The following is a 26,565-nucleotide window of genomic DNA, read 5'->3' as shown; positions in this document are numbered from 1 at the left end:
TTTTAACACCCTGAAGGGATGTTAAAAGCAGCTCCTGGTAGCATAGTGGCACGGTGGTACAGTGGTTTGCACTACTACCTCTCAGCGCCAGGGACCTGGGATCAATTCCCGGCTTGGGTTTGTGCCTTTGTGGAGTCTGCACATTCTGCCCGTGTCTGCGTGGGTTTCCTCTGGGTGCTCCATGTTCGTCCCACAGTCCAAAGATGTGCACTTTAGGGGGATTAGCCACGCTGAATTGCCCTTTAGTGTCAGAGGGACTGGAAGGGTAAAGAAGTGGATTTATGGGGATAAAGACATACTGATTAGGGTGCATTGGCCGTTCTAAATTCTCCCTCAGTGTACCCGAACAGGCACCGGAGTGTGGTGATTCGGGAATTTTCACAGTAACTTCATTTCAGTGTTTATGCGAGCTTTACTTGTGACTAATGAACAAACTTCTTTAACTTTAACTTTGAAAGGTTAAAGTTAACCTTTAAAATGTAGATGGTGGCATTGTTGAACTTACCTGACAAACTCGACGGATCGTTTCTCCGGCAATCCTGAGAGCCCGCCTCGCTGTCTTCGACGACAGTTGTCCTTCCCCTACTCCTCCAGCGCCCCTTCCACACTCCCCCCCACCAACAACCTCCACCGATCTCCCTCCCCTGCCCCTTCCTATTTGAAGTGTTGAGTTTGTGCTGAGCCTCCCGTCGGCCCAGTGTGGAGCCTCTGGGGCCTAGCGGACTCTCCTCATATCAGACAGCCTGCGTTTTACAAATTCAACAGCTTGAGTTCAGCCCCCAAGCAATCTTCAGGCAAAGATCACTCAGACTTTGATGAAGTATTCAATTATGATTGAGCGCCGCGCGCCTAGGACTCCAGGGACTTTCCCGAACCTGCATTTTCTTCCACCAAAAAAAAACACTGGTGTCTGCTTTCAGATGCATGAAAGGTCTGCCGCCTCTTAAGAAATTCATGGGTCTCCTTCCTCAAGACGAGCGAGCGTGAGGGATAACAGACTCCTCACCGGCCAGAGAAGAAATTATTAAAAATGTAGCTTAAGGTGTCTGGTGCACCTTCTCAGTCGAGCAGATGTCAGACCTTATTTAATAATCATTTGTCACTGCGGAGTTCACAGCCTGCAAGTTTATTCAGAGTTCTTTTCTTCTCTCTGTCCATGAGATTTATGTCACGTATCCTTCAGGCCTGCTCCTGTGTCAGTGGATTGGCCATGCTAAATTGCCCCTTAGTGTCCAAAGATGTGCGGATTAGGTGGACTGGCCATGCCAGATTGCCCCTTCATGTCCAAAAACATGCAGATTAGGTGAATTGGCCATGGCACGGTAGCACAGTGAGTTAGCACTGCTGCTTCACAGCTCCAGGGACCTGGGTTTGATTCCCGGCTCAGGTCACTGTCTGTGTGGAGTCTGCACATTCTCCTTGTGTTTGCGTGGGTTTCCTCCGGGTGCTCTGGTTTCCTCCCACAGTCCCAAGATGTGCGGGTTAGGTTGATTAGCCATGCTAAAATTGCCCCTTAGTATACTAGGATGCTTAGGTTAGAGGGATTAGCGGGTAAAATATGTAGGGATATGGGGGTAGGGCCTGGGTGGGATTGTGGTCGGTGCAGACTTGTTGGGCCGAAGGGCCTCTTTCTGAAATTGCCCCTTAGTGTCCAAAGATGTGCGGGCTAGGTGAATTGGCCAAGCTAAGTTGCCCCTTACTGTCCCAAGATGTGCAAGTCAGCTGGATTGACATGCTAAATTGTCCCTTAGTGCCTCAAGATGTGCAGGTTAGATGGATAGGCCATGCTAAATTGTTCCTTAGTGTCCAAAGATGTAACGTTAGGTGAATTGGCCGTGCTAAGTTGCCCCTTACTGTCCAAAATGTGTAGTTTAGGTGGATTGACCATGCTAAATTGCCCCTCTGTGTCCAAAGATGTGCAGGTTCAAGAGATTAGCCATGCTAAACTGTCCCTTAAGACGGCACCACTCATCAATAAACTTCTAAACTTTTAAAAAATTGTTAGGGGACTTGCCTGCTGTTGCCTCCACTTTCGCCTGCCCATCCCTCCATCCAACGTCTGTGCGGTCTTCCTGTCCCCTTCCATTTTGACTAATCCTTTGCCTGTCTGGAAATGGTTAGGGCCTGATTTAAAGATGGCGTCTGTGGTTCTCTGGCCAGGTGAAGTTAGTAGGAATAGAGGAATTGGAGCCACAGGCGATGGGAAGGTGGTGTTGTCGCTAGACCAGTAATCCAGAGACCCAGGGTAATTCTCTGGGGAAACAGTTTCCAATCCCACCACAGCGGATGGTGAAATTTGAATTCAATTTTTTTTGTAAATCATATTTTTTTTAAAAAATTGATTCATGGCACATGGGCGTCGCTGGCTGTGTCAGCATTTATTGCCCATCCCTAGTTGCCTGAGGGCGGTTGAGAGTCAACCACATTGCTGTGGCTCTGGAGTCACATGTAGGCCAGACCGGGTAAGATGGCACCAGATGGGTTTTTCCAACATTGGTTTCATGGTCAACAGTAGACTCTTAATTCCAGATTCTTTTTTAATTGAATTCAAATTCCACCATCTGCCATGGAAGGATTCGAACCCGGGTCCCCAGAATATTTCTGGATTATAGTCCATTGATAATACTACTAGGCCATCACCTTCCTCACTGATGACCCTCGTCAGTTGTTGGAAGAACCCATCTGGTTCACTAATGCCCCCTTTAGGGAAGGAAATCCACTGTCCTCACCCAGTCTAGCCTAGATTCGCAATAGATTCTTAATTCCAGGTATTTTTTATTGAATTGTCCCTTAGTGGCTAAAGATATACAAGTTCAGCTGATTGGCCATGGTAAATTGCCCTAGTATCCCAAGATGTGCAGGTTAGGTGACTTGACCATGGTAAATTGCCCTTAGGGTCGCAAGATGTATAGGTTAGGTGGCTTGGTCATGCTAAGTTCCCTTTAATGACCAAGGATGTTTAGGTTAGATGAATAACCCATGGGATATGTGCGCGGTCATGGGGCATAGGTAGGATGCTCTGTTGAGGAGTCAGTGAGTGATCGATGGGCCAAATGGCCTCCTTTTCCCCTTTAGGGGTTCTAAGATTCTTTAAAGCATTAAAATAGGGCTAGAATCACAGTCCTACTTTGGAATCGGCAGGCTGAGAAGATTATGGTCTTGTTCCTGGTGGGCATTGGCTGATAAGGCTTGGGTTTCAGTTTCTAACAGTTGGCATCAAGATGGCCTTGTCTCGTTGGCCATGAAGCAACAGTCTGAACCCAGTGCGTAGAACAGGAATCGCACCATGCTTAAACCACCCAGAGTCCAATTGGCACCTGATTTAGCTGGCATGGTGTAAGGTTAAGATAAATTGTTGCCTCAGGGCCCCTCCATACTTTACCTATATTTACAAAGCTTGAAATTGGAATTGTTAAATGAAACAGCACAGACAGAGCCCATTCAGCCCACTGTGTCCATGCTGGCCATCCAAGGGAGCTAGCCCCACATGCCCTCTCATAGAATAGCGTCATAGAATTCCTACAGTGCGGAAGGGAGACATTCAGCCCATCGAGTCTGCAGCGACCACAATCCCACCCAGACCCCATAACACCACACATTTACTCTGCTAACCCCCCTGACACTAAGGTCAATTTAGCATGGCCAATGCACTTAACCAGCACTGTGGGAGGAAACCGGAGTACCTGGAGGAAACTCATGCAGATACAGGGAGAATGTGCAAACTCCACACAGACAGTGACCCCGAGGCCAGAATTGAACCCGGATCCCTGGCACTGTGGGGCAGCAGTGTTAACCACTGTACCATCCAAGCATTGCATTCCCAATCCAAACCAAATGCCGGGTAAAAGCCTACTTCCTCATAGTGACTCTCCATCTTTTACCACTCACTTTGTACCTCAGTGTGCCCCCGTCTTATCATAGAATCCCTCCAGTGCATAAGAGGCCATTTAGCCCATCAGGTCTGCACCGACTCTCTGACTGTCTTACCCAGGTCCTCTTCCCAGCCCTTTCCCTGTAACCCCACATTTACCCTGGCCAATCCACTAACCCACACATCTTTGGACACTAAGGGGCAATTAAGCACGGCCAATCCACCCTAATCTTTGGAGTGAGGGAGGAAACCCACGCAGGTTCTCAATGCTTCCTGCAGTGGGAACAGTTTCTCTCTATCTACTCTGTGTAAGAATCCTGCAAAGGTTTGAATGCTTCTATTAAATCGTTTTTTGGCCATTGCTGGCTGGTCAGCATTTGTTGCCCTTCCCTAAATGCCCCTCGAACTGGATGGTCTGCAGGACCATTTCAGAGGGCAACTGAGAGTCAGCCACACTGCTGTGACTCTGGAGTCACACGTTGGCCAGACCGGGTAAGGACGGCAGATTTCCTTCCCTAAAGGAGACATTAGTGAACCAGATGGGTTTTTACAACAATCAATGATAGTTTCACGGTCACCGTTACTGAAACTAGTTTCAATCCAGGTTTTATTAACTCAGTTTAAATTCCACTAGCTGCTGTGGTGGAATTTGAACCCGTGTTCCCCAGACCATTAGCCTGGGGCTCTGGTTTACTAGCCCAGCGATATTAATCATAGAATCCCTATGATGCAAAAGAGGCCATTCAGTACCTCAATCTGCATCAACTCTTAGAGTGTTTATCTTACCCAAATCTCTCCCCCGCCCTATCCCTGTAACTCCACACATTTACTTCGGCCAATGTACCTAACCTGCACACCTTTGGACACTAAGGGGCAATTTAGCACAGCCAATCAACCTAACCCACACACCTTTAGGCTGTAGGAGGAAACCGGAGCACCTGGTGGAAACCCACATGGACACAGTGAGAACGTGTAGCCTCCGCACAGACAGTGACCTGAGGCCAGAATTGAACACGGGTCACTGGCACTGTGGGGCAGCAGTGCTAACCACTGTGCCGCCCTAATGATGGTAATATAGAATCCTACAGTGCAGAAGAAGGCCATTCAGTCCTTTTAGTCTGCACCGAATATAATCCCACCCAGGCCCTATCCCTACAACCCCATGCATTTACCCTAGCTAGTATCCCTAACACTAAGGGAGAATTTAGCATGACCAATCCACCTAACCCGTATACCTTTGGGGTTTTGAATGGACATACCTTGCATTAAGTTGATCCTTCTCTACACCCTAGCTATGACTGTAAAATACATTCTGCACGGTATCCTTTTCTTCTCTATGAACGGTATGCTTTGTCTGTATAGTGCACAAGAAACAATACTTTTCACTGTATGTTAATACATGTAACAGTAATAAATCAAATCAAATCAAATCAAATATGAGAGGAAACTGGAGCACTCGGAGCTACATGGGGAGAACGCGCAGACTCCATGCAGACAGTGACCCAAGGCAGGGAATCAAATCCGGGTCAGTGGCTCTGTGAGGCAGCAGTGCTGACCGCTGTGCCACTGTGCCGCCCTAATGAGGGTATTAGAGAATCCTACAGTGCAAAGAAGGCCATTGAGCCTTTTGAATCTGCACCGACCATAATCCAACCCGGGCCCTATCCCTACAATACTGTGCATTTACCCTAGCTGGTCACCCTGACACCAAGGAGAGCTTAGCATGGCCAATCCACCTAACCTGCACACCTTTGGACACTAAGGGGCAATTTAGCATGGCCAATCCACCTAACCCACACATCTTTGGACACTAAGGGGCAATTTAGCATGGCCAATCTATCTAACCTGCACATCTTTGGACACTAAGGGGCAATTTAGCATGGCCAATCCATCTAACCCACACATCTTTGGACACTAAGGGGCAATTTAGCATGGCCAATCTATCTAACCTGCACATCTTTGGACACTAAGGGGCAATTTAGCATGGCCAATCCACCTAACCCGCACATCTTTGGACACTAAGGGGCAATTTAGCATGGCCAATCTATCTAACCTGCACATCTTTGGACACTAAGGGGCAATTTAGCATGGCCAATCCATCTAACCCACACATCTTTGGGCACTAAGGGGCAATTTAGCATGGCCAATCCACCTAACCCACACATCTTTGGACACTAAGGGGCAATTTAGCATGGCCAATCCACCTAACCTGCACATCTTTGGACACTAAGGGGCAATTTAGCATGGCCAATCCACCTAACCCGCACATCTTTGGACACTAAGGGGCAATTTAGCATGGCCAGTCCACCTAACCCTCACATCTTTGGACACTAAGGGGCAATTTAGCATGGCCAATCCATCTAACCCACACATCTTTGGGCACTAAGGGGCAATTTAGCATGGCCAGTCCACCTAACCCTCATATCTTTGGACACTAAGGGGCAATTTAGCATGGCCAATCCACCTAACCTGCACATCTTTGGACACTAAGGGGCAATTTAGCATGGCCAATCCACCTAACCCACACATCTTTGGACACTAAGGGGCAATTTAGCATGGCCAATCCACCTAACCCGCACATCTTTGGACTGCGAGAGGAAACCGGAGCACCCGGGGGAAACCCACGCAGACATGGGGAGAAAGTGCAAACTCCACACAGACAGTGACCCGAGCCGGGAATCGAATCGGGGTCCCTGGCGCTGTGAGGCAGCAGTGCTAACCCATTGTGGCGCCGTGACGCCCCTAAAAACTGAAGCCAGCAGAGAGATTAAAAAAAAGTTCAATTGCAGCTTATGTTCAACCTTCGTGACACCTTTCGATATTACAAGGCAGATGGGTTTTCTTCCCTTTGTGTCCTCTCTTGCATGAGTAATTAAGAGGTCTAAAACAGGCCTTGACTTCATTAGGTCTGTAATAACCTCACCCCTACACTTGGTGAATAAGAAATGAATAGAACGTCATTAATATTCACCAACCCTCTGCATATCAGAGCCCCGAAAGACAGGTATTGACTACTTTGAATATTAAAGGTCAACAGGCAATGCTTGAATCTTTTGCATAATTACGCGTGTGAGAATCTAATAAATTAGGGCTGGGTTTAAAGCTATCTCTCAACTTTTTTTTTAAGGCTATTTTTCAACTGTCTCTAACAATTCTGCCAAACAGATGCAATTCACTGCCCTAAAGCAAAAGCAGCCGCCTTTCTTTAGCCGCCCGTCACGTGATCGATAACACCGGCTGTCATGTGATCGATTCCCACCACCCTGTGATCAGTCACATGAGCTGTCTCGGGGAGACGGCAAAGGATGGATGGCCTCTGCTGGTCCGCCTGCCGGGTGTCTCAAGAGAACGTGCGAGCCATGGGGAGATCAAAGGGATGACCTAGAACAAAGAACCAAGAAAATTACAGCACAGGATCAGGCCCTTCGGCCTCCAAGCCTGCACTGACCTTGCTGACCATCTGAACTATAACCCCCCCCCCCCATCCTCCCGGGGATTATATCCCCGTTCCCATCCTATTCATGTATTTGTCAAGACACCCCTTCAAAGTTACTGTCGTATTTGCTTCCACTATCTCCCCTGGCAGCAAGTTCCAGATACCCACCACCCTCTGCGTAAAAAACATCTCCTTTAAACCTTGTCCCTCGTACCTTAACCCTGTGCCCCCTAGTAATTGACTCTTCCGCCCTGGGAAAAAGTTTCTGACTATCCACGCTGTCCATGTGGAAATCCATCTCAAGAGCAGGGGAAAGATTCCATCACACTTCCTCAAAAAAGCCAGGGAATTCTCCCCTTCTTCCCACACAAGAGAAACAGACATACTGGTCATTACCATGTTGCTGTTTGTGGGATCTTGCTGTGCACATATTGGCTGCCATCTTTCCAGTGTTATTGGAGTGCACAAAATGGCTGTAAAATACTTTGGGATGTCCTGTTGTGGTGCGAGGCGTTACATAAATGAACATCTTCCTTTTATTGTTAACCGGCTTAAGAACTGTCAAAATTCGAGTTGGCGTCAGGGGTAGCATGGTGGCACAATGGTTAGCATCGCTGACTCACAGTGCCAGGGTCCACAGTTCAATTCCGGCCTCGGGTATGTGCGGGTTAGGTGGATTGGCCATGGTAAATTGCCCCTTAGTGCCAGAGATGTGCAGGTGAGGGGGATTGGTCATGCTAAACAAATATCAAAATGAAACGTACCTGGGCAGATTGAACAACGCAAATCTTGACTCCTCTCTGTGTTGTAGCTGAGACTGCAAATTTCCTGATCTTAGAATCCTTATAGTGAAGAAGGAGGCCATTCATCCCATTGAGTCTGCGCCGACTCTGTTATGTAACCCAGGCCAATCATTTGCATTAACCTTTATTCCGCTAATCTCCCCCTAACTTGTGCATCTTTGGTTACCAAGGGGCAATTTAGCATGGCCAATCCACCTAACCTGCACATCTTTAAAGTGTGGGAGGACACCAGAGGAAACCCATGCCGACACGGGGAGAACATGCAAACTCCACACAGACAGTGATCCGAAGCCAGAATTGAACCCTGGCACTGTGAGGTAGCAGCACTAACGACTGTGCCACCGTGGGCGGCACGGTAGCACAGAGGTTAGCATGGCTGCTTCACAGCTCCAGGAACCTGGGTTAGATTCCCAGTTTGGGTCAACTTTTGTGTGGAGTTTGCACATTCTCCCCATGTCTGCGTGGGTTTCCTCTGGGTGCTCTGGTTTCCTTCCGCAGTCCAAAGATGTGCAGGTTAGGTTGATTGGCCATGTTAAAAATTGTCTCTTAATGTCCTGAGATGCGTAAGTTAGAGGGATATGGGGGTAGGGTCTGGGTGGGTTTGTGGTCGGTACAGACTCGATGGGCTGAATGGCCTCTTTCTGTATGGGTTTCTATGATTCTATGTGCTGCCTCACAGATTTCCGTGTAGTTTGAGGGTTTACTAATTTGCTGGGACACGGGGTGAAAATGTCCCGTTTTTCCTTTGGGAAGTGCCGCAGATTCTATTGCGTAGCTACAGGGAATGGCACTAGCTGGACAACACAAAATCAGATTATGCTGGAAAAACTCAGCAGTTCTGACAAGCATCTGTGGAAAGAGAAAAGGTTTATTTATTAGTGTCACGGATAGACTTCCATTAACACTGAAGTTACTGTGAAAATCCCTAGTCGCCACACTCTGCCACCTGTTCGGGTCAATGCACCCTAACCAGCACGTCTTTCAAACTATGGGAGCAAACCGGAGCACCCAGAGGAAACCCACGCAGACACGGGGAGAACATGCAGACTCCACACAGACAGTGACCCAAGCGGGGAATTGAACCCAGATCCCTGGTGCTGTGAGGCAGCAGTGCTAACCAAAACATTGTGCCAATGTATTAATTTAAAGTTACTCATATTTCATTTTTTGAATACTCAAATATGTTGAATGAATCACACCAGTGGTTAGAGAAATCATAGAATGACTACAGTGCAGAAGGAGGCCATTCAGCCCATCGAGCCTTAGCCAACAACAATCCCACCCAGGCCCTATCCCTGTAACCCCACATGTTTACCCTGCTAATCCCCCCTGACACTAAGGGCCAATTTAGCACATCTTTGGACAGTGGTAGGAAACTGGAGCACCCGGAGGAAATCCACACAGACGTGGGGAGAACGTGCAAACTCCAGACAGACAGTGACCCGAGACTGGGAATCGAACCCTGGTTCGTGGCGCGGTGAGGCAGCCGTGCTAACCACTGTGCCACCTTGCCGCTTAGACTCAGCTCTGACGAAGGGTCATCTAGACTTGAAACGTTGGCTCTATTCTCTGCCCACAGGCCTGCTGAGATTTTCTAGCATTTTGTGTTTTTGTTTAGGATCCCAGTATCTGCGGTGTTTTGCCTTTTCACTATACCATCGGAGGGGCAGAAGGGCTTCCATCAGTGTTGCAAAGCTCCATGATTTGATAGTAGACACTTCCAACAGGCTTTACTTCAAGCTGCCGGTTTCTGAACAGTGTATTGAGGTTCAGGGGGTTACAGTCGGTAAAAGTCTCTCATCCTGGGTTCTGCTCCTGCTCAAGTTAAGAACACCCCTGCTATCAGGAATCAACTTGAGGCAATGCCAATAAATTTCCAAGCAAGTGAAGGCTCCCTGTACAAAGCAAACTGTAATTCTGCAGTAAATCACCAGTCTGTCACAGCCTCTACAAAGGGCCACCTGGAGTCGAAACGTTCTTTTCTCTCCTCACAGGTGCTGCCAGACCTGCTGAGATTTTCCAGCGTTTTCTCTTTTGGTTTCAGATACCATCAGTCGCAGTAATTTTCTTTTATCACATTGTGTGTTAATTGAATAAGTTGTTCTGAGGTTGGAATTAATGTGGGAATGGTACTTCTGGCTGCTGCTAACTCTCTGTGCATCAGATCCGGGACAGCGTGATATCATCAAAGGGTGATCGCAATTTCCATCGTCAAAGGTCATCCAAAACTCAGGGCTGCATCTTGCAAAGGGGCAGCATGCTGGCACGTAGTTAGCACCACTGCCTCATAGCTCCAGGGACCTAGGTTTGATTCCCAGCTTAGATCACTGTCAGTGTGGAGTCTGCACGTTCCCCCCGTGTCTGCGTGGGTTTCCTCCAGGTGCTCCTGTTTCCTCCCACACTCCAGAGATACGCTGGTTAGCTGGATTGGCCATGCGAAAATTGGTGTCAGGGGGACTAGCTGAGGCAAATGCATGGGGTCATGGGGATAGGGCCTGTGACTGGTGCAGACTTGATGGGCTGAATGGCCTCCTTCTGCACTGCAGGGATTCATCAAGTCTGCACCAACAACAATCCCACCCAGGCCCTATCCCCGTAACCCCTCATATTTTCCCTGCTAATCCCCCTGACATTAATTTAGCATGGCCAATCAGCCTAACCCACACATCTTTGGACTGTGGGAGGAAACCGAAGCACCCAGAGGAGACCCATGCAGACAGGGGGGAGAACGTGCAGACTCCACACAGTCACCTGAGGCCAGAATGGAACCTGGGTCCTTGGCGCTGTGAGGCAGCAGTGTTAACCACTCTGCTACTTTGCCACCTCCTCATACTGCGCAGAGAAGGCCCTTCAGACCATTGATTCTGCACTGACAATAACAACCACTAAAGTGGCGCTAATTCCATTTTCCTGCACTTGTCCCAAATCCTCGAATGCTATGGTGTTTCACATACTCCTCCAAATATTTTCTAAAGATTGTAAGGTTTTAAAGTTAATTTATCAGCATCTCAAGTAGACTTGCATTAGTACTGCAGAGAAGTTACTGTGAAAATCCCCTAGTCGCTACAATCTGGCACCTGTTTGGGTACAGAGAGGGAGAATTTATCACTTAACCAGCACGTCATTCAGATTGTGGGAGGAAACCAGAGCACCCAGATGAAACCCATGCAGACACAGGGAGAGCATGCAGACTCCACACAGACAGTCACCCGGGTCCCTGGCGCTGTGAGACAGCAGTGCTAACCAGTGCGCCACTGTGCCGCTCACTATCTTCCCAGTCAGTGCATTCCAGATTCCCACCACCCTCTGATTGAAAAATATTTTTCTCAAATCCGCTCTGAGTCTCCTGTCCCTTACCCTAAAATTATGCCCCCTCGTGATTGACCCCTCAACCAAGGGGAACAGCTGCTCCCTGCCCACCCTGCCCATACCCTTCACAATCTGAACTGTGCTGCCCCACAGCACCAGGGACCTGGGTTCAATTCCCGCCTTGGGTCACTGTCTGGGTGGAGTTTGCACATTCTCCTCGTGTCTGCATGGGTTTCCTCCAGATGCTCCAGTTTCCTCCCAAGTCCAAAGATGTGCAGGTTAGGTGGATTGGCTATGCTAAATTGTCCCTTAGTGTCCAAAGATGTGAGGGTTAGGTGAATAGGTAATGCTAAACTGCCCCTTCATGTAGTTTAGAGGAACTACCAAGGTAAATGTGTGGGGTTGCGGGGATAAACTGTGTATGAGATGCTCTGTTGGAGAGTCAGTGCAGATCTGATGGGCCGAATGAATTCCTTCTGCGCTGCAGAGATTCTTTGGTTCACTCCAATCATGTCCCCCCTCAGCCTTCTTTGCTCTAGGGAAAACAACCCAAGCCTATCCAATCTCTCCTTGTAGCTCAAACGCTCCATCCCAGGCAACATCCTGGTGAACCTCCAATGTACCTCCTCCATGGCCTCACCAATTCTCTATGGCCCTCCCAGGTATCTACGTTCCTCTCATTTTTGGCACAGCGGTTAGCACTGCTGCCTCACAGCTCCAGGGACACGAATTCGATTCCCGGCTTGGGTCACTGTCTGTGCGAAGTCTGCAAGTTCTCCCTGTGTCTACATGGGTTTCCCCCGGGTGCTCTGGTTTCCCCCCACAGTCCAAAAGTGTGCTGGTTAAGTGAATTGGTCATGATAAATTCTCCCTCAGTGTACCCGAACAGGAGTGTAGCAACTAGGGGATTTTCACAGTAACTTCATTGCAGTGTTAATGTAACCTACTTGTGACACTAATAAATAAATAATTTTGACCTTGAGTGCCTCCCAGATTTTCATTGTTTCATCATTGGTGGCCATTCCATTAGTTGTCTGAGAAGGACTCCCTTCCTCCCTCTCTACCCTTCTAATACTCTCCTAAAAAGCGACCTCATTGGCCAATCTTTGTACGGTCAGTCATAGAGATGCAGACATTGGAGGGCGGTACAGTAGCACAGTGGTTAGCACTGCTATTTCACAGTTCCAGGGACCTGGGTTCAATTCCCGGCTCGGGTCACTGCCTGTGTGGAGTTTGCACATTCTCTTCGTGTCTGCGTGGGTTTCCTCCCACAGTCCAAAGATGTGCAAGTTAGGTTGATTGGCCGTGCTAAAAAATTGCCCCTTAGTGTCCAGGGATGCGTAGGTTGGAGGGATGAGTGGGTCAAATATGGGGGTAGGGCCCAGGTAGGATTGTGTTCAGTGTTACTCGATGGGCCGAAGGGCCTCTTTCTGCACTGTGGGATTCTATGTTTCTGTGGATTGGGTTGGGCACAGGCCACCAGTGGTTGGGTGCCTTTCTCACGATGCCGGGGTCACGGGGAAGGTGACGGTTGTTGTTGTTGTTGCTGATGGCCAGCTACAGTTTGTCGCTAGGCCCAAGGCCTTCGCTGACCCCTTGCCGTGTTTCCTGCCCTTCCAGGTGGAGCTGACGGGCAGCAGCATCTTCGACTACATTCACCCCGGCGACCACGTGGAGGTGGCAGAGCAGCTGGGCCTGAAGCTGCCCAGCGCCCGGGGGCACAGTTCGCAAGCCTCCAACGAGGACGGGGCAAGTTCGACGTCTTCCTCCTCGCTGGCCGAGGCCCCCGAGTCAGGTGAGGACGTGGGTGGGGAATCTGCCAGAGGAGCACGGTGCGAGCGGGGGGGCGAGGAAAGGGGGAGGGGAAGCAAAAGGGGGAGGAATGGAGGGAGAGTGGGGAGGGAGGTGTCGCGGGGGGGGGGCTTGTGGGGGAAGGGGCTGTGGAGGAGGCAGGAGGAGGGCGAGGGGGTTGTTGGGGAGGAGGTGATTGTAGGGGAGGAGGGGGGGTTGTGGGGGTGGGAGGCTGTGGGGAGGGGGGTGTTGTGGAGGAGGCGGGAAGAGAATGGGGGTTGTGGGGGAGGGGTGTTGTAGGGGTGGGAGGGGGATTGTAGGAGTGGGAGAGGGCTTGTGGAGGGGGCTGGAGGAGAGTGGGGGGGGGTTGTGGGGGAAGGGGGTGTGGGGGATGGAGGAGGTTGTGGGCGACGGAGGAGGGAGGGAGGGTGAGAAGGAGAAGTCACAGAATGGTCAGATGCCATCAAAGGACGTGGCTTCAGAGTTAGTTGGATATAAGCCTACACACCTTTCCTAGGCCTCAGGACTGTAGCCCTCATCTCCCTGCTCCCTTCCCCCCATCTCCCTTCTCCCTTCCCCCCCATCTCCCTCATCTCCCCTGCCCCCATCTCCTCATCCCCCTGCCCCCATCGCCCTCCCCTCATCTCCCTCCCCCCATCTCCTTCATCTCCTCCCCCCATCTCCCTCCCCCCCCACCCCCCACTACACACTCCCCCCCACATCTCCCTCCCCCTCCCTCATCTCCCTCCCCCATCCCTCATCCTCCCTCCCCTCCATCTCCCTACCCCTATCTCCCTCACCTCCCTCCCCCCCTCTTCTCCCTCCCCCCACCCCCCCCATCTCCCTCCCCCCACCCCCTCATCTCCCTCCCCCCACCCCCTCATCTCCCTCCCCCCATCTCCCTCTTCTCCCTCCCTCCATCTCCCTCACCTCCCTCCCCCATCTCCTCCCCTCCCTCCCCCATCTCCCTCCCCCTCATCTCCCTCCCCCCTCCCCCCATCTCCCTCCCCCATCTCCCTCCCCTCATCTCCCTCCCCCCATCTCCCTCATCTCCCTCCCCCACCTCCCTCCCCCCCATCTCCCTCATCTCCCTCCCCCCATCTCCATCTCCTCTCCCTCTCCCCATCTCCCTCCCCCCAATCTCCCTCACCTCCCTCCCCCATCTCCCTCATCTCCTTCCCCTATCTCCCTCCCCCATCTCCCTCCCCCATCTCCCTCCCTCCATCTCCCTCCCCCATCTCCCTCCCCTCATCTCCCTCATCTCCCTGTCCGCCATCTCCCTCATCTCCCTCCCCCCATATCTCCCTCGCCCCCACCTCCCTCACTCTTCCATTTGTCTGACAACATGCAAAGCCAAGTTAGATGCCATCACATGATTTTTTCTAACTCTATGGGATCCCTACAATGCAAAGGAAGGCCATCCGACCCATTGAGCCTGCACTGACTCTCTGACAGAACACCCACCCTGGCACACTCCTCCACCCCTATTCCTGTAACCCATGCATTTAGCATGGCCAATCCATCTAACCTGTACATCATTGGACATTAAGGGGTAATTTAGCACGGCCAATCTGCCTAACCTGCACATCTTTGGACAGTGGGAGGGAAACCGGAGCACCTGGAGGAAACCCACGCAGAGACGGGGAGAACGTGCAAACAGACAGTGACCTGAGGCCAGAATTGAACCCTCGTCCCTGGCGCTGTGAGGCAGCAGTGCTAACCACAGTGCCGCCGTGTGGGAGAGCCAAGTGGGGCTGCGTCATTGGGAGATGTTCTCCTTCGATCTAATCTCTGGAGGCCCGAGTGAGCATACTAGGTCGGGCTGAAGGGGTTAAATACTTTATTCTCAAGAAGCAAAGGAGTTGCCCCTGTGGGGATTAGGGCCTCAGAGGTTGAATAAGGAGACAGGCCCAAGCACGGCCCACATTCCTCTGAGCTGTCATTACTTCACGTAGAGTGTCAGGGGAATTAATTAGTTGGTATCAGAAGCGATGCATACAGAAGACAAAGGTTAACTGCTCATGTTTAGTGGAAAAACGTCTCCGTCATGTGTGTGGAAGAACCGTCATTTCAAAGCCGTTTGATTTCCATTGCTCCCACTGAAACAACTCCTGAGAAAGCTCCACGCGCAGTCTGATTATATCTTTCCTTTCTTTTGCCTTCTCTGTAATGGGATGTGGGCGTCGCTGGCCGGGCCAGCTTTCACTGCTCATTCCTAATTGACCCTTGAACTGATCATCTTGCTTGGGCATTTCAGGGGACGGCACGGCTGCACAGTGGTTAGCACTGCTGCCTCATGACACCAGGGACCCAGGTTCGAATCCCGGCTTGGGTATTCACTATGTGGAGCTGCACGTTGTCCCAGTGTCTGAATCGTAGAATCATAGATTGTCTGTGTGGGTTTCCTGCGGGTGCTCCGGTTTCCTCTCTCAGTCCAAACATGTGCTGGTTAGGTGGATTGACCACGCTAAATTGTCCCCATCTTTGGACACCAAGGGACAATTTAGCATGGCCAATCCACCTAACCTACACATCTTTGGACACTTAAGTGGCAATTTAGCATGGCCAATCTGCCTAACCCGCACATTTTTGGAGTGTGGGAGGAAACCAGACAGGGGGAAGACTCCACACGGACAGTTACCCAAGGCCTGAATTAAACCTGGGTCCCTGTGAGGCAGGCATGCTAACCACCGTGTCACCTATAGTGCCCGGCCAGACTGCCACATCACGCTTCAAATCACTTTGACTATTGCATTAGGCAGTGAGACTGCAAGTGGCACTCCATAAATGATGGAACTATCTTGTTTGTTGCTGTGAAAAGTGATGTTTAAAGTTGAAGCAATTTTAAAAGCGTTACACTCCCAACAAAGCCCTCTCAAACTTTATTGCAGCGTTGAAGTCCCTCCTGTGACTCTGCGCCTCAGAGCAAGCTTGGAGCTTTTGTTTATTAATTAGGAGAAATGCATGGTTATGTTTAAAATTCTCCCGGCAGTTCAGTTCTAAAGCTCGGATCCCAAACAATAAAATGCAGTTTAATCCTGATTGACATGGCATCTCTTGTTCCAATGGGATCAAACGCCCTGTGACTCCAGGTTTAAACATAGTCCATTTGCAAGTCTCTATCCCGCGGCCCAGTATTCTTTCAGTCAAGTGAGTCGGCACATGTAGCAGGAGCACGGAGGAAATAAAGACATCTCCCTCAAAGTGAATGGGCTTTCCACACTGTTGTTGGGTGCGGTGTAGACTCCGGCGTGCCGAGGGTCGTATGTTGTCATTTTGTTGAGTCAGGAATTGGATGTAGTGTGAGTTAACCTGAAGGAGTTTGAGGTCCATTGGGATTAGGTGTGATGGGAATGAATGGGAAAGGTATAGGTCCATTGGAACTTTGTACAGTGGGGGTGAATGGGAAATGGTTTGGGTCCATTGGGATTGTGTACAATGAGAGTGAATGGGAAGGGGTTTGGGTCCATTGGGATTGTGTGCAGTGGGAGTGAATGGGAAGAGTTTGGGTTCATTGGGATTGTGTACAATGGGAATGAATGGGAAGGAGTATGGGTCAATTGGGATTGTGTACAATGAGAGTGAATGGGAAGGGGGTTGGGTCCGTTGGGATTGTGAATAATGGGAATGAATGGGAAGGAGTATGGGTCCATTGGGATTGTGTACAATCGGAGTGAACGGGGCGAGGTTTGGGTCCATCCGGAGACGAGGGGGTTGGCCTATGAAGAGAGACTAAATAGACTGGGTCTGTACTCGTTGGAGTTTAGAAGGATGAGGGGGGATCTTATAGAGATGTATAAGATAACGAAGGGGATGGATAAGGTAGAGGTAGAGATTCTTCCCGCTTAGGAAGGATAGCAGGACTAGAGGGCACAGCCTCAAGATGGGGGGGGGGGGCGCAGTTTAGATCAGAGTTGAGGAGGAACTTCTTCACTCAAAGGGTGGTGAATTTCTGAAATTCTCTGCCCATTGAAGTGGTGGAGGCTACCTCGCTGAATATATTTAAGTCACGGGTGGATAGGTTTCTGAAAGACAAGGGAATTAAGGGTTATGATCCTTATTGAAGCCATGATCTTATTGAATGGCGGGGCAGGCTTGAAGGGCTAGATGGCCTACTCCTGCTCCTATTTCTTATGTTCTTATTGCAATTGTGTACAATGGGAGTGAATGGGAAGGGGTTTGGGTCCATTGAGATTGTGTACAATGGGAGTGAATGGGAAGAGGTTCGATCCATTGAGATTGTGTAGAATTGTAGAAACCTACAATGCAAGAGGAGGCCATTCACTCTCTTGAGCCTGCACTGACAACAATCCCACCCAGGCCTATCCCCGTAGCTCCACGTATTTACCGTGCTAATCCTCCTGACAGTAAGAGACAATTTAGCATGGCCAATCCACCTAACCTGCAAATCTTTGGACACTAAGGGGCAATTTGGCATGGCCAGTGGACCTAATCTACATATCTTTGGACATTGGGAGGAAACCAGAGCACCTGGAGGAAACCCACACAGACACAGAGAGAATGTGCAAACTCCACACAGATAGTGACCCGAGGCCAGAATTGAACCTGGGACCTTGGCGCTGTGAGGCAGCAGTGCTAACCACTATGCCGCCATGGTGTCCACTGGGATAGAATGAATTTTCATCCATTACATCTTCAGTGTTGCCTTAATTGTTTCCCATTGCTCTTGAAGCAAGGCTCCCCATGAGTTTGGGGAGTTGTCCCTCGTACATGTTTTGGCACCAACATAGCCACGTTTATTGTCTGCATGCAGACAGACAAGGAAATAATAAAAAGGAGAATATTTGCTGGTCTAATCTTTTACTATTCTTTTTATTTTAATTTCAAGAACTCATTAAAGATTTATAAGAATTGCAAGAGAAAGTATCAACTACAAAGTCATGGCCTCCAGCAATCCAGATTCTGCAGGACAGCTGCAGGCTTTTCAAATGGAATTTATCCAATTTTGTTTTTGACTTTCACAATGGTCCAAGTTCGTACAAACTGAGGCCGAGCGAAATCCATCAATGATAATCCGACCCCTCTCCCTTCCCCCTGCCGCTTGTGACAATTCTCTCTCCCCCTCCCCTCCCTCCTCCTCCTCCTCCTCAAAACCTTTCTTCCCCCTGCTCCCTCCCGTGTCTGCATGGGTTTCCTCCGGGTGCTGCAGTTTCCTCCCACAGTCCAAAAGATGCGCTGGTTAGGGTGCACTGGCTGTGCTAAATTCTCCCACAGTGTATCCGAACAGGACTGTGGCCACTAGGGAATTTCATTGCAGTGGTAATCGGCCATGATCTTATTGAATGGCAGAGCAGGCTCGAGGGGCCAGATAGCCTACTCCTGCTTCTAGTTCTTATGTTTATAGATCATAGACTCTCTACAGTGCAGAAGGAGGTCATTCAGCCCATCAAGTCTTCTCCGACCACAATCCCACCCAGGCCCTATCCCCATGCCTTTACTCTAGCTAGTTCCCCTTACTAAAGGGAGAATTTAGTATGGCCAATCCACCTAACCCGCACATCTTTGGAATATAGGAGGAAACCTGAGCACCCAGAGGAAACCCATGCAAACATGGGGAGAATGTGCAAACTCCATACAGACAGTGACCCAAGGCGGGAATCGAACCACGTCCCTGATGCTGTGAGGCAGCTGTGCTAACCACTGTGCCATTGTGCTAATCCCCCTGACAGCGGTCAGTTTAGCACAATCCACTAACCTGCACATCATTGGACACTAAGAGGCAAGTTAGCATGGCCAATCCACCTAACCTAAACATCTTCGGACACTAAGAAGCAATTTAGCATGGCCAATCCCCCTAACCTGCAATCTTTGGACACTAAGAGGCAATTTAGCACGACCAATCCAGCTAACCTACACATCTTTGGAGAAGGTGGGGGAGTGGCACTCCATTGTCGCTATGGAGAACCAGACATGATGGGTCAAATGGCCTCTTTCAATAATTTTAATAATTCTGTGATTCTGGTGAATTGATTGTACACAAGTTGCGACGACAGTTGGATGGCTTGACACCCATCCCAGTGTTGTACTGAATCAGTGGGCTCTGTAGAAAACCCTGGCCTCTGCTCACAAGTTTTCTTTATTTATCCCTTCACGGGACGCGGACATTGCTGACCAGGCCCAGCATTTGTTGACGATCCCTAATTGCCCCTTGAGAAGGTGGCGGGTGAGCCGCCATCTTGAACCCGCTGCAGTCCATGTGGTTAGGTACACCCAAAGTGCTGTTAGGGAGGGAATTCCCGGATTTTGACCCAGCAACAGTGAAGGAACGGCCCATATATTTCCAAATTCAGGATGGCAAGCGGCTCGGAGGGGGCATCTTGCAGGCGGTGGATGCTCCCATGTGTCCGCTGCCCCTTGACCTTCTGGATGGTAAAAGTTGTGGGTGGAAGGTACTGGAAAGAGAGGGTGGGGGGGTCGGATTTGTTCACAAGGTAATTGGGTAACTGGCAAACAACGTTAGATCAATAAAGTCATCTTAGTTAACTTGTGAGGAAGGGATACTGGAATCAAAAACTGTTGGTGATGGATTTTACATGGACAAATTGTCTTCAATAAATAGATTCTAGATAATTACTCAGGAATACTGAACTGTAACTGAAGGGGGGCCCAATACTTAACAATGATGGTTAGGTGATGTTGAATAGACTCTGCTGAAGTCATTTAATACAGGATAGAAATTGGATAGATGGTGATTGTTATGGGAGGGAGAGGGAAAACAAAGCTGGATAAGTAGCAAATGATATTGTAAAGACATCGAGACACTGTTGACAATTGGGTGCAGTTGACATTAGTGTTGGATGGTCCATGGTTCTTTACATTCCTGCTGGACATTCCAGTGCATCCAATAGATCACAGGGTGTCACTCATTGTCAGGCCAGAGTCAATGATTAGTGTGGGTCAGACCGGCATCACTTCTCAGGATCATGGTTGGGTCAGTCATGATCATTCTCCGTCTGATTTTTACAGAATCAGGAAGTCCCGGGCTCCTGGGTGATGAGAACGTGTTGGAGCGAACCTTCTTCATCCGAATGAAGTCAACGCTAACCAAGCGAGGAGTTCATGTCAAATCTTCCGGATACAAGGCGAGTGGCCAGACTGACCAACCAGGGGGTGACACTGACCAGGGAGTGACTCATTGACCACAGAGGTTTACAGCATGGCTTTGTGACTTGAAAATCCAGAAAGACCAGGGAGTGAGTAACTGACCAGGAGTGAGTAACTGACCAGGGAGTGACTCACTGACCAAGGAGCGACTCAATGAGCAAGGAGCGAGTAACTGATCAGGGAATGATTAACTGACCAGGGAGTGACTCACTGACTAGGAGTGACTCACTGGCCAGAGAGTGACTCACTGGCGAGGGAGCAGGTAATTGACCAGGGGATGAGTAACCAACCAGGGAGTGACTCACTGCCCAGGGAGTGACTCACTGAGCAAGGAGTGAGTAACTGACCTGGGAATGACTCACTGACCAGGGAGTGAGTAACTGACCGGGGGGAGGGGTGACTCACTGACTGGGAGTGAGTGTGCTGAGGGCAGTAATGGGAGGTTCACACTCAGTGTCTGAGCAGAGGGACTGTGTTAAACTGGAGACCCAGCAACAACATTACCCTCTGCAAGGGGTGTCTGCCCAACCCACACACACCCCACCCCGAACTCCCTACCCTCTCTCTCCCTCACCCTCTTTCCCTCTCCCTCCCTCTCTCATCCTCTCTCCCTCCCTCTCTCATCCTCTCTCCCTCCCTCTCTCATCCTCTCTCCCTCCTTATCTCGTCCTCCTTCCCTCACACCCTCCCTCTCACCCTCGCCCTCACCCACCTCACTCTCTCACCCTCCTCCATCCTCCCAACTCTCCCTCTCCATTGCATACCCCCCCTTCCTTCAGGCCAGACGAGGCGGAGGGGAGGGTTCAGTGGGATGCTGCTTTTGGGAACATGCTGGTAGGGGCGGAAATGTTTTCTGTCGGATGTGGGTTGGGCCTGGGGGTTCTCCAGTTAATCTCCCTCATCCCCAGACGTCGAAACCAGGGGCGACGGAGGCGTGGGACGGGACTCTCCGCATGCGCTGGCCCCGAAACCAGAAAAACCCGTCCTGGGTCAACTGACCTTTGTATGTTCCTCCTTCCCTCCCTCCCCCATCCTCTCCCAGCCTGCTGCAATGGCGGGCGGGACTGGAAAACTCCCCCTGCTGAGTGTGGGGCTGGAAAGGGGGGGCAGCTTGCAAAGGTTTAGTATTTCCAGATGTTCTGCCCCCAGCTCTCTCACTCGATAACCAGAAATGGAGAATGCAACAGCATCTGAATCACAATGTTCCCCAAACTATTGCTTTATATAAAAGGCTATTTGTATCTGAGATCTTTGCACTGCAGTATTTATCGCTGGAGTAATAGTGTATTCATCTCTCACAATAACACACTGATTCTGAGAGATCTCTGTCCCTGTTATCGTCTCCTCCCCAGACTATCTGTTCCCTGCCTCTGTCTCTCTCTCTCTCCCCCCCCATCACTATTCCTCAGTGAGTCTCCCTGTTCTAGTTTAAAATTTATTTCTTAGTCACAAGTAAGGCTTACAGTAACACCACAATGAAGTTACTGTGAAAATCCCCTAGTCACCACACTACTGTTCAGGAACACTGAGGGAGAATTTAGCACGGCCAATGCACCTAACCAGCACATATTTTGGACTGTGGGAGGAAACCGGAGCACCCAGAGGAAACCCACGCAGAATGTGCAGACTCCGCACAGTGACCCAACCCGGGAATCGAACCCGGGCCCCTGGCGCTGTGAAACAGCAGTGCTAACCACCGTTGGGTTCTGTGCTTAGAATCATAGAATCCCTGCAGTGCAGGAGGAGGACATGTGGCCCATCGACTCTGCGCTGACCACAATTTCACCTAGACCCTATCCCCATAACCTCACATATCTACCCTGCTAGTACCCCTGACACTAAGGGATAATTTAGCACGGCCAATCAACCTAATACGCACATCTTTGGAGTGTGGGAGGAAACCCACGCAGACACGGGGGAGAAAGTGCAGACTCCACACACAGACGGTGATCCCCAAGCCGGGAATCGAACCCAGGACTCTGGCACTGTGAGGCAGCGGCGCTAACCACTGTGCCACCATCGGGTTCTGTGGCTTGCTGCTTTCTGTGGGAGAGTGTTCCCAGCTGCTCCAGGACTCCCCCCGCCAGTGGAGGCACTGATGGGGTGGGGGAGGGAGGGGGTTGCGTCTTGGAGACTAGTGGCGTGAAACACAATCCCAGATGTTTCTCTCGACCGAGACAAATCTGAAAAACGTCAGTATAATTGTCCTCTTAAGCCTTCCTAATTCCAGGGGATTCGAGTCTAGCATTTGCAATCTTGCCCTTGGAAAGCTGATGGCCTGGTCAAAGCTCCCCCCCCTCTCCTCCCCCCAACCCACACTCTCATGTCACCTTAACAATCGATGATAGTGATGTTGGCAAAGACTTTAAATGAGTGAAAGGGTTTTTTGACAGACCTGATTTTTTTAGACTGTGGAACGTGGTTGCCCCCTTGTGACAGAATTAAAAAGCTTCGAGTCGTACACATCCATCCGATCTTTTAACAAGTAGCAGCACTTAGCTTTGATTTTGATTATGGTTTGATTTATTATTGTCATATTAATTGGGATCCAGTGAAAAGTATTGTTTCTTCTGTGCTACACAGACAAAGCATACCATTCATAGAGAAGGAAAGGAGAGAGTGCAGAATGCAGTGTTACAGTCATAGCTGGGATGTAGAGAAAGATCAGCTTAAATTATTAGAGAGTTTAAAAGAGTTACGGAATAGGATGAGAGTAAAAGAACAAAGAAAATTACAGCACAGGAACAGGCCTTTCAGTCCTCTAAGCCTGCACCGACCATGCTGCCCGACTGAACTAAAACCCCCTACCCTTCCTATTCATGTATTTGTCAAGACGCCCCTTAAAAGTCACTATTGTATCTGCTTCGACTACCTTGCATCGAGTTCCATGTACCCACCACTCTCTGTGTAAAAAATCTGCCTCGTACATTTCCTTTAAACCTTGTCCCTCACACCATAAACCTGAGCCCATCCCTAGTAATTGATTCTTCTACCCTGGGCAAAAGCTTCTGACTATCCACTCTGTCCACGCCTCTCATAATCTTGTAGACTTCTGTCAGGTCGCCCCTCAACCTCCATCATTCCAGTGAGAACAAACCAAATTTCTCCAACTTCTCCTCACAGTTAATGCTCTTCATATCAGGCAACATCCTGGTATATCTTTTCTGTACCCTCTATAAAGCCTCCACATCCTTCTGGCAATGTGGCGACCAGAATTGAACACTCTATTCCAAGTGCGACCTAACTAAGGTTCTATAAAACTGCAACATGACTTGCCAATTTTTAAACTCAGTGCCCCGATCGATAAAGGCAAGCATGCTGTATGCCTTCTTGCCTACCTTCTCCACCTGTGTTGCCACTTTCAGTGACCTGTGTACCTGTACACCCAGATCCCTCTGCCTATAAATACTCTTAAGGGTTCTAACATTTACTGTATATTTCCCATCTGTATTAGATCTTCCAAAATGCATGACCTCACATTTGTCTGGATTAAACTCCAACTGCCATTTCTCCATCCAAGAATTAGAGGGTATCCTGGCATCAGCTCCAAGAAGCTGCCATGCTCCAGCGCCATCACAGACTTGTAGAATTATAGAATCCCTACAGTTCAGAAGGAAGCCATTTGGCCCATCAATTCTGCACTGACTCTCCAACAGAGCATTTTACCCAGGCCTTCTCCCTCTCCCCTGCCTTATCGTAATTCCATCTATTTAGCTCACTAATCCCCCCTAAGCTTCAGACCTTGGTGGGACACTAAGGGGCAATTTAGCATGGTCAATCCACCTAACCTGCACATCTTTGGACACTAAGGGGCAATTTAGCATGGCCAATCCATTGCCCCCTGCATTTCGCTTTGTGCTGCCTCCAGTTTCTGCCTACCTCCCTTTTGTTTCTCCGGTGCTCCCGCGCGGTCTATACTGAGGGAGTAATGGCCACTCTGTCTTGAAGATGAGACATTAAAAACTGAGACTGGACCAGGGGAGTTGTCTCCCCATTCGATACTTACCCCTCGACTGATACCTCTGAAAAATAGATTACCCAGGCAATTGTGCCTGTTGGATCTTGCTGTGCACAAGGCCCCAGTACAGAAGTAACATGGATGTCGAGTTTTAAATGCTGTAGTCCATGCGAATCGCATTGATGTGTCTCTTGAGCGAAGCGACAAAGGCTCTGTAGGTCACCAGAGAGGGATTTTTGAGGGTGAATGTGGCTCTTTCTGTGGCAGGTGATTCACGTCACGGGGAGGTTACGATCGCGGATTTCGCTGCCTCACACGCGCGCCCTTCCTGCCGGCTTCATGGGAATGGTGGCTCTGGCCCACACGCTGCCCCCTTCCACCATTAACGAGGTGCGGATCGAGTGCCACATGTTTGTGTCGAGGGTCAGCCTGGATCTACAGATCATCTACTGTGAGAACAGGTTAGTGTGTCCACTCGAAGCAGAGTGTGGAGTGGGTTTGAACACGGTCAGCGCATTCCTGTCTGTCACACATCCCCCTTTCACTCCTACCACCCACTGTGTTTCTGCATCTCATTCAATTTATTCAGCTATCTATCTACCTGTTCATCATCTGTCTAACTGTCTGCTTATTGTCAGTTCATCCATCAGTTGGTCCTTTCTTGCTCATTCTTTCCCCCTCTCTCTCTCTAATGTTCTTTCTCTGTATCTCTATATCTTTCTCTACCTCTCTGTCTCTCCCTCTATTATTATGTCCATATCTCTTGTACTCTCCATCTGTCCCTCTGTTCATCTCCCTGTTTTTCCCTCATTTTCTCTGTGTTCAGGCCTCTTTCTCATGCCCACACTCTCTCCTTTCATCTTTCTCTCTGTAATGCGTTTTCTCTATTTTCTCGCCTCTCTCTGTCTCTAATTCATTTTCTCTCTCTCTCTGTTCATGTCTTTCCATCTCTCCCTCATTTTCTCAGCCATCTTTCTCTCCCTCTCTCTGTTAATTTCTCTCTGTCGTCATCTCTGTTCATGTCTCTCAAGCTCTCTGGCTCTCATTCTATGACTCTCTCTCTCTCTCTCTTTCTATTCAGGTCTCTCTCTGTCCGTCTCTCACTCATTTTCTCTCCCCCTCTTTCTCTCTGCCTTTCTCTCCCTTTTCGTTGTCCACGTATCTCATTCTCTTTTTCCCTTGCTTTGTCTAAGTTTAATTATCTGCACTGTATGTCTATCTGTCACTCTGTCTATTTACCTGTCTATCCATTGGCCCTTCTGCCTATTTAGCTGTCTATCTGTTGGTCCACCTGTCTATTGGTCTATCTCACTGCTAAATCTAACAGTCTGTCAGCCGTATGTATGTGTCCATGAGTCTGATTTTTCTAAAAAAATCTCCATCCATCCTGCAAAGTGTCATGCCTCACGTACCTGCTTGCAGTAATCTGTCCAGCTATCTGCTGGGACAATTAAAGGTTTCTCGTTAGCTGTCACAGGAACGAGCAGGCCAGATTTGCTTTCTGTAAGATCACAGCAGGACTGGACACAATCAGCATTGAAACAGTGATGAGTTCCCCATTACTAAGTAAGAGAGAGAGAGAGAGAGAAAGAACATAGTTGATTCAAAATTGTTTTTGTGCTAGTTAACTGCTGTGTCTCAATCTGTCTCCATCTGTTGTAGGTGTGTCTGTTATCTATCTCTCTATTTATCTATCTGTCTATCCATTCGTCCTTCTGTCTATCGATCTATGTCAAAGAGACCAATGGATTCAGGGTGGCACAGTGGTTAGCACCAAGGTTCAATTCTTGCCTTGAGTTACTGTTTGTGCAGAGTCTGCATATTCTCCCTGTGGCTGCCTGGGTTTCCTCCCACTGTCCAAAGATGTGCGGGTTAGGTGGATTGGCCACGCTAAATTGCCCCTTAGTGTCCAAAGATGTGCAGGTTAGGTGGATTGGTTATGCTAAATTGCCCCTTTGTGTCCAAAGATGTGCAGGTTAGGTGGATTGGCCATGCTAAATTGCCCCTTAGTGACCAAAGATGTGCAGGTTAGGTGATTGGACATACTAAAAGGCAATTTAACGTCAGGGGGGTTAGCAGGGTAAATTTTGAGGGCTACGGGAATATGGCCCGGGTGAGATTGTGGTTGGTGCAGGCTTGTGGGCTGAATGGCCTCCTTCTGCACTGTAGGGATTCTGTGGATAGATAGAAAAATAGAGGAATACATGGATAGACACAGATACAGATGAATTAATCTGAATCCCTGACCTTTTGTCAGCATTTTGGAATAGAG

The 26,565-nt window shown here is 49.4% G+C and overlaps 1 protein-coding gene and 1 long non-coding RNA gene across 2 annotated transcripts in view; one reads left to right on the top strand and one right to left on the bottom strand.

Moving 5' to 3' along the window:
* The window catches only part of npas1 (neuronal PAS domain protein 1), a 382,645-nt gene that overhangs the window by 327,244 nt on the left and 28,836 nt on the right, over positions 1–26,565 (top strand). The window contains exons 6-8 of the mRNA XM_080218356.1: positions 13,040–13,214; positions 20,198–20,313; positions 24,561–24,754. Coding sequence (XP_080074482.1) covers positions 13,040–13,214; positions 20,198–20,313; positions 24,561–24,754 — 485 coding nt within the window. The remainder of the gene's footprint in view (positions 1–13,039; positions 13,215–20,197; positions 20,314–24,560; positions 24,755–26,565) is intronic.
* LOC145362270 (uncharacterized) overlaps positions 1–26,565 on the bottom strand; it is an 80,042-nt gene that overhangs the window by 38,102 nt on the left and 15,375 nt on the right. The window contains exon 2 of the long non-coding RNA XR_013889966.1: positions 25,706–25,855. This is a non-coding gene — a long non-coding RNA (uncharacterized LOC145362270). The remainder of the gene's footprint in view (positions 1–25,705; positions 25,856–26,565) is intronic.

This window comes from Carcharhinus amblyrhynchos, unplaced genomic scaffold (assembly GCF_965287045.1).
Source record: "Carcharhinus amblyrhynchos unplaced genomic scaffold, sCarAmb.v2.hapA scaffold_37, whole genome shotgun sequence".
In the NCBI taxonomy this organism is placed as follows: domain Eukaryota; kingdom Metazoa; phylum Chordata; class Chondrichthyes; order Carcharhiniformes; family Carcharhinidae; genus Carcharhinus; species Carcharhinus amblyrhynchos.
This window is presented reverse-complemented; position numbering and strand designations above follow the sequence as displayed.